At 28.0% G+C, this 17,523-nt stretch overlaps 1 protein-coding gene across 1 annotated transcript in view; it reads right to left on the minus strand.

Moving 5' to 3' along the window:
• The window catches only part of LOC107449771 (E3 ubiquitin-protein ligase AMFR), a 166,399-nt gene that overhangs the window by 127,946 nt on the left and 20,930 nt on the right, over positions 1-17,523 (minus strand). Inside the window, exon 2 of the mRNA XM_043041501.2 lies at positions 1,515-1,607. Within this exon, the coding sequence (XP_042897435.1) occupies positions 1,515-1,607 (93 nt within the window). The remainder of the gene's footprint in view (positions 1-1,514; positions 1,608-17,523) is intronic.

Genomic DNA, 17,523 nt, shown 5'->3' on the forward strand with positions numbered 1-17,523 from the left:
GTTTACACATGTTTTCATCATATTTATAACATAAGAGTAAAAAAAATTCTTTGGTTGAAATTCAGCTGAATAATATACAGTATGATAAAAAAAATATTCAATGTTGAAAAGAATCTTGTTTCAATTTTCATCTGTAACGTCTATGTAATATTCTTTGCGAAAACATGTTTTGTAAATGTATAACATACTTTTTCTTATGGCTAATTCATCAATATCAGAAACTTGACACCTGCTTCTGCTCAACTTTTTGCATTTTTTTTAAAGCCTTGTTTAAAATGTTTTAAATAAAACTAAAATTTGCGATAACAGCAATCTAAAAAAAGTTACTGATAATAGTCAAATTTCAATTATTAATACTAAAGCCAGCTTTTAAAAGGTGATATATTTTTACTGCTTCGCACAGGGTATATGCTACATTTCAGATTTTCACATTCATGACAATTCCAAGAATTTTTCATGACTTAACGAAGTTACTATTTTCTCCGACGACAAAAACACAATAAATTTTTTAAAAAAGCATAATAACATTGATTGAAGTGATAGGTATAACCAAAACTGATATACTCTGCATCTTCATATTTATTTTAAATTTAAAAAACAGAGTAAAGAAAGAGTTGAAGCAATAAAATAGTTGAAAAAAATACAAAAGCAAATAATTTTTTTTCCTGCTGAATTATATTCTAAATATACTCTTCTTGTTCATCAGAAAGCAAAGAAATACTCCTAATTCTTCTGTTCTCATTTCGGAATTTAAAAAAAATTCGCCAATGACTGGCTAGCTTCAGCTAAAATTTTAAATTGATTAAAAAAAAAACATTTAAACAAAAATTCTGAAATTAGGGAAGTTTAAAAGATAATTTGCTCTAGAAATGATGTTTCTTGAAACACCATAATTTCTAAAGAAGACGATAAAAACATTTTATATACTATTAATAAAATATGATTGAGTGGAGATTTTGTTACAAATTCAGATATTCGGAACAACGTGAGAGGGGGATAGATTCGATTTTAAAAATTAGATTTTTCGGCAATCGAAATCCATGACTTTTCAGGATTTTTTTAAGAAAATAGTTATAATCATGACATTTCATGACTAATTTTGTTCAATACCGAAATCCATGACTTTCTAGGTGCGCGGATACCCTGGATTTAGTTACTGGTCTTTATAATATCCCAACTTTCCTGATGTTTGAAAATCTTTTCTAATCTCCGCACAGCAACAACAACAACAAAAAGAAGTTTTATTTACAGAGCTATCTTTTTTGCGGATATCATCGCGTGAGCTTAAGAAGAGATATCTTTTCATTTTTTTTTTAATATTTAATAAATTTATTAATTTTTAAAAGCTTTTTAAAATTGTCATCTCTTTCATTAATCTATTATTTTCCATTTTTTCCCTATATTTTCAACTTATATGTTCATATTAGTGAGTTTAGTTAAAGCATACCATTTCCTTTTATACAAAACTGAAGACAAAATCTTATAAAATGGGGGGAAGAATAGTTAAGTCTTACCTGTTGTTCTGACACTCTTAAATCACCGAACACCAATTTCTGAATTATTTTTCCAATAAGAATAAAGCAGCAATACGTTATATTTATCAGAGTCTGAAAAGAAAAGAAAAAAACATCATTTTAGTTTGGCATGAAATAGAAGATACAAATAACTATGACTTAAATCAAATGTATTAACTTAACCAGCGATATAAATCGCGATCTATAATCGTGATTTATTATTCACAAACTTTTAGTTTCTTGCAGTTTCATTACAAACTTTAAGCTTCATTCATTAAAATGACTTCAGTTAAATTATAAGGATCATTTTAAAAGATTTCAGGCGTTTTAAACAAAAGGTAGAATCCATCTAAAAGAAATAAACTGAACCATTTTAGTTTGGCATGAAATAGGAGACACAAATAACTATGATTTAAATCAAATGTATTAATTAACCAGCGATATAAATCGCGATCTATAATAGTGATTTATATCACTGATTCATTATTTACAAATTTTTAGTTTCATGCAGTTTCATTACAAACTATAAGCTTCATTCATTAAAATGACAACAGTTAAATTATAAGGATCATTTTAGAAGATTTCAGGCGTTTTAAACAAAAGGTAGAATCCATCTAAAGAAATAAACTGAACCATTTTAGTTTGGCAAGAAATAGGCGATACAAATAACTATGACTTAAATCAAACGGGAAAAAAAAATGAAAACAATTTTTTTTTTTTTTCTACAGAAATTCACACGTTTAGACAATCACTTCTTAAGGCTTTCAATTTACGCCGATAGTACCGTAAATCCATGTTATGTTTCGATTGTATTTTCGGCAGTTATTGATATTGATTTTCACGTGGATTTTAAATATCCCGATAAATTTCAAACAATCTGGAAAATTCGAATCGTGCATTTGGAGTATTTACTTTTTAAGGCAATAATTCAATCGAATTTTTATAACACTTATTGTTATTGATTTCTCCATAGTTTTCAAATCCGATATTTTTTATACGACATTATTAATTACAATAATCTAATCTCGAAACGAAACAAGCATTTGAGGCATCCGCATCGCGTATTTCGTCGTCGATCTTTTTATCGGAAATTACTACTGCCGATTTCATGATTGATTTTTTTTTTATTATTATTGCGATGATTATTTACCAAAAAAAAAAAACAAAGAANAAACAAAAGGTAGAATCCATCTAAAGAAATAAACTGAACCATTTTAGTTTGGCATGAAATAGGAGATTATTGCGATGATTATTTACAAAAAAAAAACAACAAAGAACAAAATAATTTGAACGTTTCCCCCACCAACACAATGCGAGAATATCACCCTTAATATTCGAATCAAAAACTATTACACGTTCAATTAAAAAAAAATATATATTTTAGTTTTTATTGTAAACATAGCGCTTTTGTTATCTTAAATCAGAAACATACGTTTTTTATTATTAAAAGTATTAGCAGGGGTCTGTCCAGACATTTTGTGAAACGTCCGTTTCTGTAAAACTGAAAAAATTACACATAAATTATGAATATAAAATAAACGTAAAGTCACATTCTTTCAACCAGGGTTCTGCTTTTGTGAATGTGTGCAAATAGGTTCCAGTGATTGCAAAAAAACTTTTTCCAGGAGTTTTAAAATTGTAAAGACATACAAGATAATGCTCATCAACACTGTAAAATTATAATTAAAAAGAATTAAATTTTAAAAAGTAAACAGCAATTGCTGCTACTAAATTAGAGATGCAACATACAAATCTTTGGTATTTAGCCTATACTGCTCAACACAGAATATTCATTTCAGAGGAATAAAGGAAGAAGTGTCTGACGAAGACAAAACTTAGTTCGTTTACACATGTATTTCTTTCCCCCCTTCCTGGGAATGGTTTATTCGACTAACAAAACAATAATGAAGATAAACAAATTTGTGAAGGGTCCGATTAAAAGATAAAAACGGACCCTTCACAATATAATTTAAGTTAAAATATTTTGTGAAGGGTCCGTTTTTATGAAAAGATATTTTGTGAAGCCGTTAACGGACCCAAATTTCTTCTAAACAGACCCCTGATTAGTGATGGGGAGTTTTGTCGCAGATAGCTCGAAAAACTACTGCAACTGGGTAGTTTAGCTATAACCAATCTCAATTAGATTCAATGTTGGAAACATTTTTAGAAGACGAAATTAACACCGCGAAAAAAATTTCCATGCAAAGTGATGATCTGTTGTTCGAATTAAAAATTATATCAATTTAACTATCAATTCGATTCTCGCAGTTAAGCTTAAATTTTATGTATTGAACTTTTGTTCAATTGTAACTATATATATATATTTTTTTTTTAAAAAAATTAGCCGATATACAAGGATTAATATAAAATAGGTGGAGAATAAATTTTTAAATTTTTTTTTAAAATTATTTTACTTCTACGACAGTATATTTTAATTTTCACCAATTCACCACTTTCGGTGCTAAAAATAGTTTAAAATATTTACAAAAATGAAATATTTCACAGAATAGTTTTTTTTTCCCTCTTAAAATCATCAGTTTAAAAAGCATCATTTATATATCATATTAGATGATATTGATGTTAGAAAATATAAGAGTACAAAATAAAAGTAATAAAAAGCAGGAAATGCAAAAAGATCTCTTCTGCAAACTTCAACCTAATCCTTCGATATTAATTTTAGAACAATGTATAATTAATTCATGTATATTTAAATAATTAAATTAAAATTTAATTTATAATATCTAATTTAAGCCTCAATTTTGTGACATAATATTCTCCTTTTTTTTGCTATATTTATTATCTGTTGATATCTGTTATATCTAAGACTATTTCTGTTTGGGAATTTTTTTTCCCAATCTTTCTTACCTCTGCTTTTTTTTCTTGTTGGGAAGAACCCATTAAGATTCTTCACGTCATCATTGTTAGATAGTATGACTATCCAATTCTTCGTTAACTAGTACTAAGGAATTTACTCTGTAACTAAAATTAAAGAGTTTCTCCTATAAAGGCTAAAAATATCTGGCTAACAAAAACATATATATATATATACATACATATATATAAATACATATATACACATACATATGGGTGATTCGCACTGTCCCTTGCTCCAAGATCTAATACTATAATACTAAAAGAACTTTTTTTTAAAACAATTAATAAATTGCATTGCTGTTAGCATTTTAAAATGACTTTGCACTAGCATTGACTGTTTTGTATAGTTAAAAAATTAAATTGAATATCAAAATGTCATTTTCCTGACATGTCCCAAACAATGTTTCCAATAATAACTAGCTTCAAAACTTTCCATAAATTTTTCAATATCTAATTTTTTTTATCTCAACCTGTGTAAGCATTTCTAGAATATACGCAGAGGGTATTATTTACAAAAACTTCGTTTAAAATAATTTTTTCTGTCAATAATTTTTTTGTCCCAAGAAAATCTGTTATTTTTTCTGGCTACTTTTATTTAGTGGTTTATAACCATAAATAGATGGAGCCAGCAATCAATATCTTATGTTAATTGATTGATTAGATACCCTCCAACATGTCTTGTTGCAAGAATAAAAAACCAATTTTCTGGTTCAAAATCTATATCAAAAAGTTTTTCAAGATGAGTAGGTTTTTGTGTTGTCCTTTTCCTGGCTTCTTGAAATCATTAATAACATAAACTACATAGAATTAACTGAGTTATTTTAAGAAATCCTGTTGTTTTATGCAGAATGTAAACGTCTTAGGCCAAAATCTTAAATTAAAGTTATATGCTATAAAATGGCGAATTTGTCATTATCCTGGCTTATGAATGCCAGGACATTGAAGTGTTACCAGAAATTCTTTTTAACTGCTAATACTGTAAGGAGGAAAAGCAAATATTAACCTAATACCAAGTTTATGTATGATTGCAATATGGTTGGATGTAATCAAAGTTATTTTTTATTTATTTAATGATTGATTATTAAACACAATTTTATTCTGTACACATCAGCAACAAAAATTTTTTTGTTTCCTTCTACAGTGGATAAAAAGAATTAATTTAAGCAATTTATGTTCCATCTAACATAAAGGCTTAAGTTTAGTTACTTACTATTAACTTAAAATGACTGTTTTTTAAACTTCTAAGGTAATATGTCATTTTCCTGGCATTCAAGATTTGGTGAATTTCTATTTTATTTTTTTCCTCGAGCAAATGTCAATAAACTACACTGCTGTCTGTAAGATATTAATAAATGTAACTAAAGAAGTATACAAAAAATTTTTTTTAGATTATTTTGAACACTTTAAAGAAATTTTTTGGTCCGAATTGTCATGTTTAAAAAGAATCACCTACATCAGAGAGTTGCTGATTTTTGATAAGAATAGTTTTACGGGCTTTCCATTGATTTTGCAAGGTTATTACTAACCTGTTACGGATATTTTAATTTAATTTTGCTGAGTCTATATGTGGTCGTCATATAAAAGTGTTTTTATAAGAAAGAACAGTTTCTTTAATGTAGCTTGATTCGCCACACTCCCTTCATGCAATCTTAGAAAGGAGACTTGTCAACATTGCAGTCTCACGAAGAAAAAAGGGATATGTTGCGTAAAAAGTTAAATTTCTTTTAAAACTCCATATTTTTTTCAGTGAAATAAAGATGTCATAAAAATATATCTCCCCCCCCCCCCAAAAAAAATTTTAAAACTCATGTTCAGCAAATAAACTTATATCATAAACGTGCTGCTCTTATTACGTACATTTATTAAGTCTTATTACGTTAATAAACTACATGCAATTCGTCTTACATTTTTAAGAAATAAACATAACTATAGTTTATGGCAGCGTTTCCGAAACTTATGACTTTTTTTGTACCCAGGGGTCTGTCTAGGTTTTTCTGAACGGCACCTATTTTGTGAAAATTTAACATAATTTTTGAAAATTATATTAAAAAATCAACACAAAAATATGGATTTATTGTTTCCTAAGGGATCCAAAAATAAAATTTTAAGAAAAAGCATTTTGTGAAATTACCGTCTTTCCTAAAGTTGAATATGTGAAACTACCGTTTTTCCTGAAGCTGAATTTGTGAAGGTACCGCTAAACGGTAGTAAATTCGGTCTGAACAGACCCCTGGACCCTTTCTAAATTTTTCGTAACGCTGTGTACCACTAACAAAAAAATTGATATATTTTTTTTAAAAATATGTTTACTTTTCGTTTCGGTACAAAGTTTTCGGTAAAAAAAAATCTTAAATTTTGGTAAAAAATTCCATGTTAAGGATAAAAATTATATTTTATTAAAATAATCAAAATAAGCAGAATTTATTACAAACCTTCATAAAAAAAATTGCACAAAAGTTAAAAATCACAACTGACTGATGACACCGCTCATTATTAACTGTTAACTCTGCAAAAAATAGCAGAAGAAGAATACGTAATCGTAAATTTTCATGACTAGCTTTGTTTTCAAATAAAATTTTTTGAAATTTTCGTTTAAGAACGCATACCTCCTCTAAACTGTTCCCGTACCCCTGGGGGTACGCGTACCACACTTTGGAAAACACTGGAAGGTAAAACAGCATAGTTTTTTTTTTAATTACTAGAAGGTTCATTACACTGTCGATCGCTTAACAAACCCTGTACATCTATCTCATTTTAGTTTTGTTCCTTCCTAAAAATCAATAAAAAAAAATTTTAAAAAATAAGATTTTGTTTTTAAAATATTCGTTACTCTTTTAAGAGCATCTTGTTAATATTTAAATTTATTTGTTAAAAAATTTATAAATATAACTTTCTATCATATAACTGTTAAAATTAGAAAATGTTTCAAATTTCTTTTGAACCGTTTATAGTTTTAAACATTTTGATAAAAAACATTAACTTTATATCTAGCAGCATCAAATCCCAAGTTCTTAGTGTCTTATTTTTATTTATTTATTTTTTTATATTTTATTTTTTTTTATAGATTTTGGTTATGATTTCTGAATTTTTTTTCCATTCTTGATATTTCATTTAAAATGATTATTAATTTTTATTCATTGATCTTATTTTGATCGCTTATTTTTGCATTTTCAAAAACTTACTGTTATTGAAATTTACTTTTTCTTTGAGGAATTTTACTTTATTAAATTGATTTAATATGATTAGCATAAAAATGTTATAGGATATTCTAGTTTCGTTTTAATTATATTATGTGTTATATATAATATATGATCAATTGAATATTTTAGTAAAATTTAAATTTCGTTTAAGTATTTATCTTAAAGTAACGATAAATAAGCAACTATGAGATTTAATTTACTTCTAAATGCAATATTTAATTGTTAAAATTTATTTTGGTTTTTTGAATGCCCTTACGGAGCGGCAAAAATTACAAATTTAAAATGGATGAAAATGCCAAAAGCAATACAGATAATTCGGAAAAGGAATTGAGTGATAATTTACAAAAATTAAGTATGTACAGGATAAACCAAGTACAAAGTGTACAGGATAAACCAGACATACTAGTCTTTAAGCCTGACATTGGTGTTCAATTCACATCCTGGCTCGAACATTTCGAAAAACAGGCTCAAACATTTCGAAAAACAAACTCTAGATGCTAAACTTAATGACGAATGGAAAGTTAGAAATTTTCAAAAATTCATTAAAAGTTCAGCTTTGAAATTGTATATTAATAACTGCCTTAATTGTAATCCATATCAAGAAATAGTTGAAATTTTTCAAGAACGTTTCTTTTCACCTCCTTTTGGCTCTAATGATTTTCAAAATTTAAAATTTTTTGGCCAAGCTAAAGACCTAAATTCATATTTTACCGAAAAGGTAGAGATAGGTCGAAAAATAAATTTAAGTAATGATAATATAATTGAGGGTCTATCTATTGGTTTGCCCCACCAAATTAAAACACTTTTGGTTTTAAAAGAACCCAAAACCCCAATTGAATGGCTCACTATTGTTTCGAAAATAATTCATGATGTACCTACGGTCTTACCCCAAACTGAAACTAAAAAAATTACCAGAGTCTAAATTTAATGGGTATAGACCACAATATCAAGGCTGGGCACCAAGGCGGCCATTCTTTAACAACTCAGGTATTCCAAATTATAATCCTCGACAAAATCAAAATTTTTCCCGGTCAAGTCAAAGTTATAACCAACAATCCCAATTTAGACCTAGAATTCAAAATGAAAAGTTTCAGAAAAATAAACAACAAACTAGTCATTTCGCCCATGCTTCCTAGGAGTTGCCTCCTAAGCCATGCAAATACTGTGATAAGCTTGGTATAACCAATGCTTATCATTGGGGCCAAAATTGTGTAAACAAACCCAATTCTTTGATGGCTGAGAATCAAACCCAGCATAACCAAGAAAGTGACCAACCACGAAATTGACAATTAATAATATCCGGATACATACAAAAAAAAAAAAATGAAAACTATGAAAGTGACAAATACCTGATTACGACAAATAAAACTATCCTGTTAAATATTGATACAGGTAGTACTTTAAATATCATCCCAACTAAACTTTTTGAAAAACTTAATGTCCAAAAAGAAAGAAAGAACTTTGTTAATGTAAAACAAAAAGGTATTTTGCAATTTGACCAAACCTGTACTTTAAATTTAAAAATTGGAAATATAGCTAGGTCAGTGGAATTTTATATTTTAAATACTGATCTACCTTATGCCATATTGGGTTTAAAGGAATGTAATGGGTTTAAATTTGTGATAGATTGTGTTGAACGAGTTGTAATGCAAAATCAGAGAAAACTTATCACTTTTTCGGATTATAAAAGCAACACACGTTTCTTTGCACGTTTCTCCTGAAATCCAGGTTAATGATTGCAACAAAAATACCAATAAAGAAAATAACGCTAAGAATAAAAGTAAGGAAAGTAGAAATAAAAGAAAAAATGTTAAATCAAATAATAATAAACAAAAGGAAGAATTTGTTATGGAAAATAAAATTTTGGACATGAAAATAAATAAAAATGTAAACAAAGATAATTTAAAGCAAAATGAAACAAAAAAGTAGACTTAAAAATAAAGATTTAAAAAGCAAAACTGAAAATAATCTTGAGTTTTCAAATTTTCTTGAGACTTAATGTGATAATGGTGCGCAACATTGTCAAAACCATGTTGATGGAATTATGCAAATTCCAGATGATGAAAAAAATTCCCAACTTCACGAAATTTTAGAAGATTTTTCAGATATTTTTGCTAAAGATAAATATGATATAGGGACAATAAGAATTGAACCTCAAAGGGTAAGATTAACATCAGACTTACCAGTATCCTTACGAGCATACAAAACTTCTCCAAAACAACAAGAGGAAATCGATAAACAAATTGAAGAATTGTTAAAGCATAATATAATTAAAGAAAGCTCTTCTCCCTATTCTGCTCCAGTAACTTTAGCTTTTAAAAAAGATGAAAATAAAAAAAGTAGATTGTGTATAGACTTCAGAAAATTAAATCAAATTACTAAATCGGATGCAGAACCATTACCTCTTATAGAAACTCTTATAGATAAATTAGGCGATAGTGTTTATTTTAGTAGGGTAGATATGGTAAGTGGTTATTGGTAAATTCCAATCAACCCTGAGGACACTGAAAAACTTGCTTTTGTCACCAATAGTGGAAGAACGCCCCTAGTATTTTTCAAAGAACAATACGTAGAATACTCACTAAACATAAAATTTCATTTGCAGCTAATCATTTTGATGATATCATAATTTATTCTAATAGTTTTGAAGAGCATTTAAATCACCTAAAGGAAATTTTTGAAATATGTAGATTTGAAAATTTAAAATTAAAAACTTTTAAATGCTCTTTTTTGCAAACTAAAGTTCAATTTTTGGGTTACGAAATATGTAATAGTATAGTAACTCCTGATAACAACATTGAAGCAATTAAAAACTTAAAACCTCCAACTAATGTCAAATCTCTTCAACGATTTTTAGGGTCAATAAATGTGTATAATAAATTTATAAGTAATTATGCTAAAATTAGAGCACTTTTAAATAATCTCTTAAAGAAAAATATACCCTGGTGTTGAACTCGCAAATGTCAAGAAGCATTTGAAATTTCAAAAAACGCTTTAGTTTGTAAACCAATTTTAAAATATTTAACCCTAAATTACCATGTCATATTTTTGTTGACGCAAGTCAAAGTGGTGTTGGAGCAATTTTGAAACAGCCAGATGTTTCAGGTGTCTTACATCCAATAGCATTCCAGTCTCGTTCGCTAAGAGACTATGAGAAAAATTATGCTATCACAGAACTGGAATGTCTTGCTATTGTTGATGCATTAAACAAATTTTATCATTATTTATTTGGAAATAAATTTACCATACATACAGATCATGCGGCTTTAGTTTGGTTAAAAAATTCTAAAAATCTGAAAGGTAGATTGTTTCGCTGGTCTTTACTACTAAGTATGTATGATTATGATATAAAATACACAAAAGGCACCTTGAACTTTGAAGCTGACATGTTATCCCGAGATATTTCTGACAATATTGAACACAATAGTGATGTTGATTTAAATAATGTAAGCCATTTTTCACATCTTTTGCAATTAGATGAAATTCGCGAAGCCAACAAAATGATAATTTAACTGGAAATTTTATTAAAATAGATAATGTTTTGTGCTTACGTAAAAAGTGTTTTACTAAAATTGTTGTTCCATTCTCTTTAAGGCATGAATTACTTGAAATTACTCATAAAAATTTTGGCCATCCGGGAATTCAAAAAACTATTAATTTACTTACTCCTGTTTACTATTGGGAAAATATTACTTTGGACATGACAAATTTTAACAAACATTTTCATACTTGTCAAATTAATAAAAAACCTAGACATAAAAGATTTGGATTACTTCAGGAAATGCCCCCAGTTGACAAACCTTTTGAAATAATTGCAATCGATAGTGTAGGTGGTTTTAATTATTACAAGTCTACCAAAAAATATTTAACTTTAGTAATTGATCATCACACTCGATATATGTGGTCCTTTGCCTCTAAATCAATAACTACGGAAACCTATGTTAATATTTTGCACCAAATTTTTCAAATTCAAACCCCTAAAAGTATTGAGTGATAGAAATGCCGCGTTTACTTCTTCCCAGTTTAAAAATTTTTTTAAACATAGCAAAGTCAAACAATTGTTAACTACAGCCCATAGACCCGAAACTAATGGAAAAGTTGAACGTTTAGGACAAACCATTGTAACACGTTTAAAATGTAAAATTAATGATTCTTCGAAAAAAATTCCTTGGCCTAAATTATTAAAAGAAGTAACCGAAGAATACAATTTAACTCCACATTCAGTAACTAAATTCCCACCAGCTTTTTTAATGTTTGGCACAGTCCTATTTAATCATCCTTTATCCGAAGAAATTTATCCACCAATAGAAGAAGCAAGAAAAATTGCAGTTGAAAGAACTAAACAATATCATGAAAAAAATAAAATTTATTATGAAGCAAGATTCACTCATAGTGAATTTTCCCCAAATGATACTGTAATGTATGAAGATTTAAAATACCCCAATACTAGGAAACTTACCAACTTTTTCCGGTCCATATATAATTCTTGAAAAAAATTTCTGCTGTTAATTATAAAATAAATAAAAAGAATATTCATAATAAAGAAAATTAAGAAATAGTTCATATATCAAAATTGCGAAGGTACCATCCACCTGACAAACTGAAATTATGTCACGAATAAAAAAACATGTAATTATTTAAATGGAATTGACTATATTTTATATTAAATTTAATGATTTTTCATTGTTAAAATAAAATTAAAAACACCGAATATGACAACATTACACATGGTTCAATGAACATGTGGTCCCCTTTTTTTCTGGAAGATCCGACCTTTCAAATTTTCTTTAGATTGGGGCAGGGTTTGTTGATTTAAATCAGCTCGATTTAAATCACGATTTAAATCATGATTTAAATCAAATGATTTTTTTAAAAAAATCATTGATTTAAATCAAAAAAAAGTTTTTATCTATACATATTGATTTTAAAAGTCAAAAAACAGTGTTTTAAATTTTTGATACTTTTATTATTTTCTTATCTTAGTATTAAAATTTAATTTAAATAAATTGCTGCATTAATTAATTCTAGTTAATGAAATTACTTTTTTGGTATGTGTTAAATTCCAACACATTTGAAATTACATTTTTAAAAATGTTTTGATTCTTGAGATTGAAAGTACAGATTAAAGTAAACATTTAATGCTGTCTTAATATAGACTTGCATAGCTGTAGAAAGTAATTAATAAACATGAATTTTTTTCAAAAAATAATACAAATAATGTTAATTAAAATTCTACCTTTTGAATGAAAAAGCGTGAATTAAAATCTACATCATATTTTATTGGTGGAAAATGTATATTTCTGAAGCTTGAGGTTATATTAAAAAGAAATTACCCTAATATGCCAAAAACAAAAAAAAAAAAAAAAAGGGCTGATGAATTCAGATGTTTTTTTCCTAATATAGTGTCATTCTTCCCTTTCAAACTCTTTCGAAGTCTATTTGATGCAGTAGGGTTATTAACTGGTATTTTTTTCTCATAATATGTTTACAGTATCTTTGACATTATCTGATTTTCTATAAAGAAATTTTGTGAAAAAAAATTCCAATGAGTACATAGATTTTCTAATTTTTTTTTTAGCTTAACTTATCTATTTTGATATAGAATTAAAAATGAATATTTTAATATAAAAACATATAGATTAAATATTTATTTATTATTTGATGAATGACTACATTTATAAACACAGTCTGCTACATTTATTTTGTCATTTTAAAAATCAAGAGGAAAAAAAAGAAATCACAATTTTAAATTAAAGTTATGGTTTGCTAACTGAAACTTTGTTTTAATAGTTAAAGTGCAGGGGTCTGTCCAAGCCAAATTTACTACCGTTTAACGGTACCTTTACAAATTCAACTTTAGGAAAAATGATAGAATAATCACACAAAATACTTTTTCTTAAAATTTTATTTTTGTGTCTCGTAAGAAACGATAAATCCATATTTTTACTATATTTGTGTTGATTTTTAAATATAATTTTTAATTTTCACAAAATAGGTACCTCTCAGAAAAACCGAGACAGACCCCCGAAGTATTCTTTAAATTCTCTATTTAATCTAGTCTTTAAATTTTAATCATGCATTTCTTTCAAAACAGTTGCTATGCATTCAAAGCCATGTATTATAATGAAAAATTATTTTAGTTAGAGCTTCTAAAATATTGTAACAACATAGTTTTAATATTAAGTTAATTTGATTAAACATTTATAATTTTTTTTAATCATAAATTAAAGTTCTTACAGTGTATTTGAATAAAAATCAAAAAAATCCGATTTAAATCAAAAAAATGTGATTCTGTTGATTTTTTTTTAAAAAAAATAAAAAAAATCACGAACCCTGGATTGGGGTAAACATCAAAAGTTCAATGTTTACCCAATCTAAAAGGATATGGGGCGATGGTAGTTTTCCTCTGTGGTGAAAACCAAAAAAAAATTAATACTTAAGCATCTGTTGAAACTAGGATCTTCCAGCACATCATTGTTGAGACTAGAGACTGTTTTCCTCCTTTGCCCCTAATCCAGCAAAAAATTCCCCTAATAACACTGGAGTCTTAAGAAGATTAAAGACCATCGTGTCGAATTTTTTTTACATTTTACTTTCAAAATGAACAAATCCTGAATACAAATTTCAGAATGAAATATTTTTGACAAAAGTGTCAATTTGTATTTTTATATCTCATATCACTTGTATTTTCATGTTTTTTAATATTTGCATTTTCAGAAAATTTTTATAGATTTTCTTATCGAAGAGAAAAGTTTGCTTAAATTGTGTTTGTAGGAGGAAGAACTTTATTTATTGTGATTTTCAAGGGACTGAAAAAACTTGAATCACAAAAACTATTGAAAATGAAGATCTAACACTTCAAATTGATGGTAGAGCTACTTCAAAATTTTTTTCTTCCTCGAACACTTCATGAAAAAATTTTTCATTGTGTACTGATTTGTATTTTCTTTTATAATTCATGATACATTATATCTTGTTAAAATTGCAATCGATTCTTTTTATTTTAATTGTGTCATCATAAGGAAAGTTTTGCAAAGGTTTCTTTCTGTTTAGTTCACTAAACAGATAAATTGTATTATTATGTTTTTATTGTTGTTACTATAAATCATATTTTTCACATAAATGGAAAAATGTTGTTTATAGTAGGAAAGAGGACAATCGTACCAACATAAACTTTATAAATTCATAGTATTCTAAATTTTATTATTATTTTCTTTGGCTTACCAAAAAAAAATTTTTTTTTGGGGGGGGGGATGTAATACAAAAATTATAAATACTTTTGTATTAAAAAAAGCATTAAAACTCTTTCGTTTTCATAAAATATCTTTGGTAAAGGATAAGGGTAGAAATTCTATTTTGGGACTTCAAGGCTGAAAACATGCCAATGAATTATATTTAGATTTATGTTTCAAAAGAGGAGTTATTTTAAGATCTTTCACTTCCATATAAGGAAAGATTAAACGATTTTCTATGAGTATTAAATGATTTGCAATGAGGCGTAGGAATACAATTAATGAAATATGACTGCCCTGTTTACCCATTGTAAGTATCGTATAAAACCAAGGAGCAATGGTTTTTGCGTGTCTTTTTGTGTTTTATGTTTACCATCTGAATTCCGTCTGTTTTGACGGGAAATCTGTGTCTCTCCCCCTCCGGCTGGAGAGTGGGTGAGATTTCTGTTTACATCGTACTACAGTAAATAAAGCCTATTAAAGTCTATCGGCTTATTATTTCTACAAATGTAATTTAAAAACAATAACAAAATATCGGGGTTTGTTACCCTGATATGATAAGCCGGCAGGATAAAGTTTGTGGAGGAAATCATTTAGAGGAAACTTTTTGTGCATTTCAATCTCTTGGTAACTAGGCCTAACGTGACTGCTACCTCGTCGAGAAGGAAGGGTGAGTTTTCACCCCCCTTGGATTGAAGAGAAAAACTTCATTGGACTATACAGATTAAGAAGTCTTGAAATCACATCCCTTTACTTTACAAGTGACTTAGCTGAATGGTGAAGAAATATCCTCTCTAATCCTGGAAAAAATAGCTGATGCAGAAAATAATTAAAAGAAGATATTCTCGGGACATTCCTCTTTCACGTGTCCAGCGGAGTTGCCTCAACAGAATTTTTACGCTGTCCTGATTTGATTCCCGCCTACCTGAATGCTAAAAGTGCTGTGTGAAGAGAGAGAAGAGAGAAGAAGAAAGAGAGAAGAAGAAGAAGAAAGAAAGAGAGAAGAAGAAGAAAGAAAGAAAGAGAGAAGAAGAAGAAAGAAAGAGAGAAGAAGAAAGAAAGAGAGAAGAAGAAGAAGAAAGAAAGAGAGGAGAAGAAGAAGAAGAAAGAAAGAGAGAAGAAGAAAGAAAGAAAGAAAGAGAGAAGAAGAAGAAGAAAGAAAGAGAGGAGAAGAAGAAGAAGAAAGAAAGAGAGGAGAAGAAGAAGAAGAAGAAAGAAAGAGAGAAGAAGAAGAAAGAAAGAGAGGAGAAGGAAGAGAGAAGAAGGAAGAGAGAAGAAGGAAGAGAGAAGAGAGAAGAAGAAAGAGAGAGAGAGAGGGGGGGGATGAAAAGTGATTACTCAAATTTGAAATCATGCGGAATTTTGCAGCAATAATTATTGAAAAGGCGAACGAGAAATAAAATAAACTTACAATGGAATCTGTACAGATTGAACGAATTAAATCAAATCAAATTGAATTGAACGAATGAACGAATCAAATTTGCAATGCAAAAAGTTTAGTGTGTTCAGAAACTATCTTGTGGGGTGCAGATTTCCCACCTAATTTACGCTTAAAAATAATCGCTAGGAGTTCAGAAAAGTCTCCTTTTTCTGAAAATAGTTGCTTTTTTAGCCTTTTCAGGCAAAAAAAAAAGTTGCCATAGTCTCCTCAAGCCGAAAATAGTTGCATTTTAGTCGCCTGTGGCAACCCTGGCATATTCATAATTGAAGCAATTAAGAAAAAAACAATGGAAATAAAAAATATGACCACCGAAGCCGACGTACCAGCTCCGGAAGCCATAGAACAAAACCTTTCTTATTGAGAGAGCCAAACAAATGCAAAATTTGCTCCCTCAGTACCCCGAAGGTTTTGTAAAAGTTCAGGAAAAATACATAAAATAAAACCAGAAGAGAAATTTCAAACAAAATCTTGAAAATATAAAACAAAAAATGAAAATACAGAAACTCAGAATACTACACTTTTTTTAAATTTCGCAAAAAATACCTAAAGGATTATTTTTTAACTTTAGAAGTGTTTAATTCATGCGATTTTTAATACTTAGCAGTAAAATTTAAAGCTTTCAAAAGTTTGGGAGACCTATAATAAATTACGAAAAATAATGCTAGAAAATCAAGCAATAATCTTGGAACTTGTAGCAATGACTTTAATTGTGTTCTTAATAACTGCGTAAATATCGTAAACCTAGAGTAAATATTAATGGAGATATGAACATTTTTAATTTAAAAAAATAATTTTTCGGTCTTATGGTTTTTTTGCCATAATTTCAAAAATATTCAATGGAATATGAACAAACTTTTCGGAGAAATTTAAAATTAATTACAAAATTGATTTAAAATTTAAAAATAAAATCGTAAAAAGCTTCGCAAGATATGACAGGGGGCGTAGCCAAATTTTAAAACAAAAAATAAGCACTTTTCAAGCACTGAAAAAAAAATTTTAAGCGCTTTAAAGCAATATCAATTAGCCCAAGTTGGCAAGTTTTTGACAATTGACGGTTTTATCCGGTTTTAACTGTCACTTCAAAACTTTTTGACTTAGTTTTTTACACTTGTTGAAAACCCAAAATGTTGGTGTAAGGATAATTATTATAAATATGCAGTACTTTTAAATTAACATGTAAAATTACAAGTGATCCGTCCGTTATGTTCTTCAATAATTTTAACAAAAAACTCTGTTTTGAAAATGACTGTCAAAAACCCTAA

The sequence above is a fragment of the Parasteatoda tepidariorum genome, chromosome 10 (assembly GCF_043381705.1).
Source record: "Parasteatoda tepidariorum isolate YZ-2023 chromosome 10, CAS_Ptep_4.0, whole genome shotgun sequence".
NCBI lineage: Eukaryota > Metazoa > Arthropoda > Arachnida > Araneae > Theridiidae > Parasteatoda > Parasteatoda tepidariorum.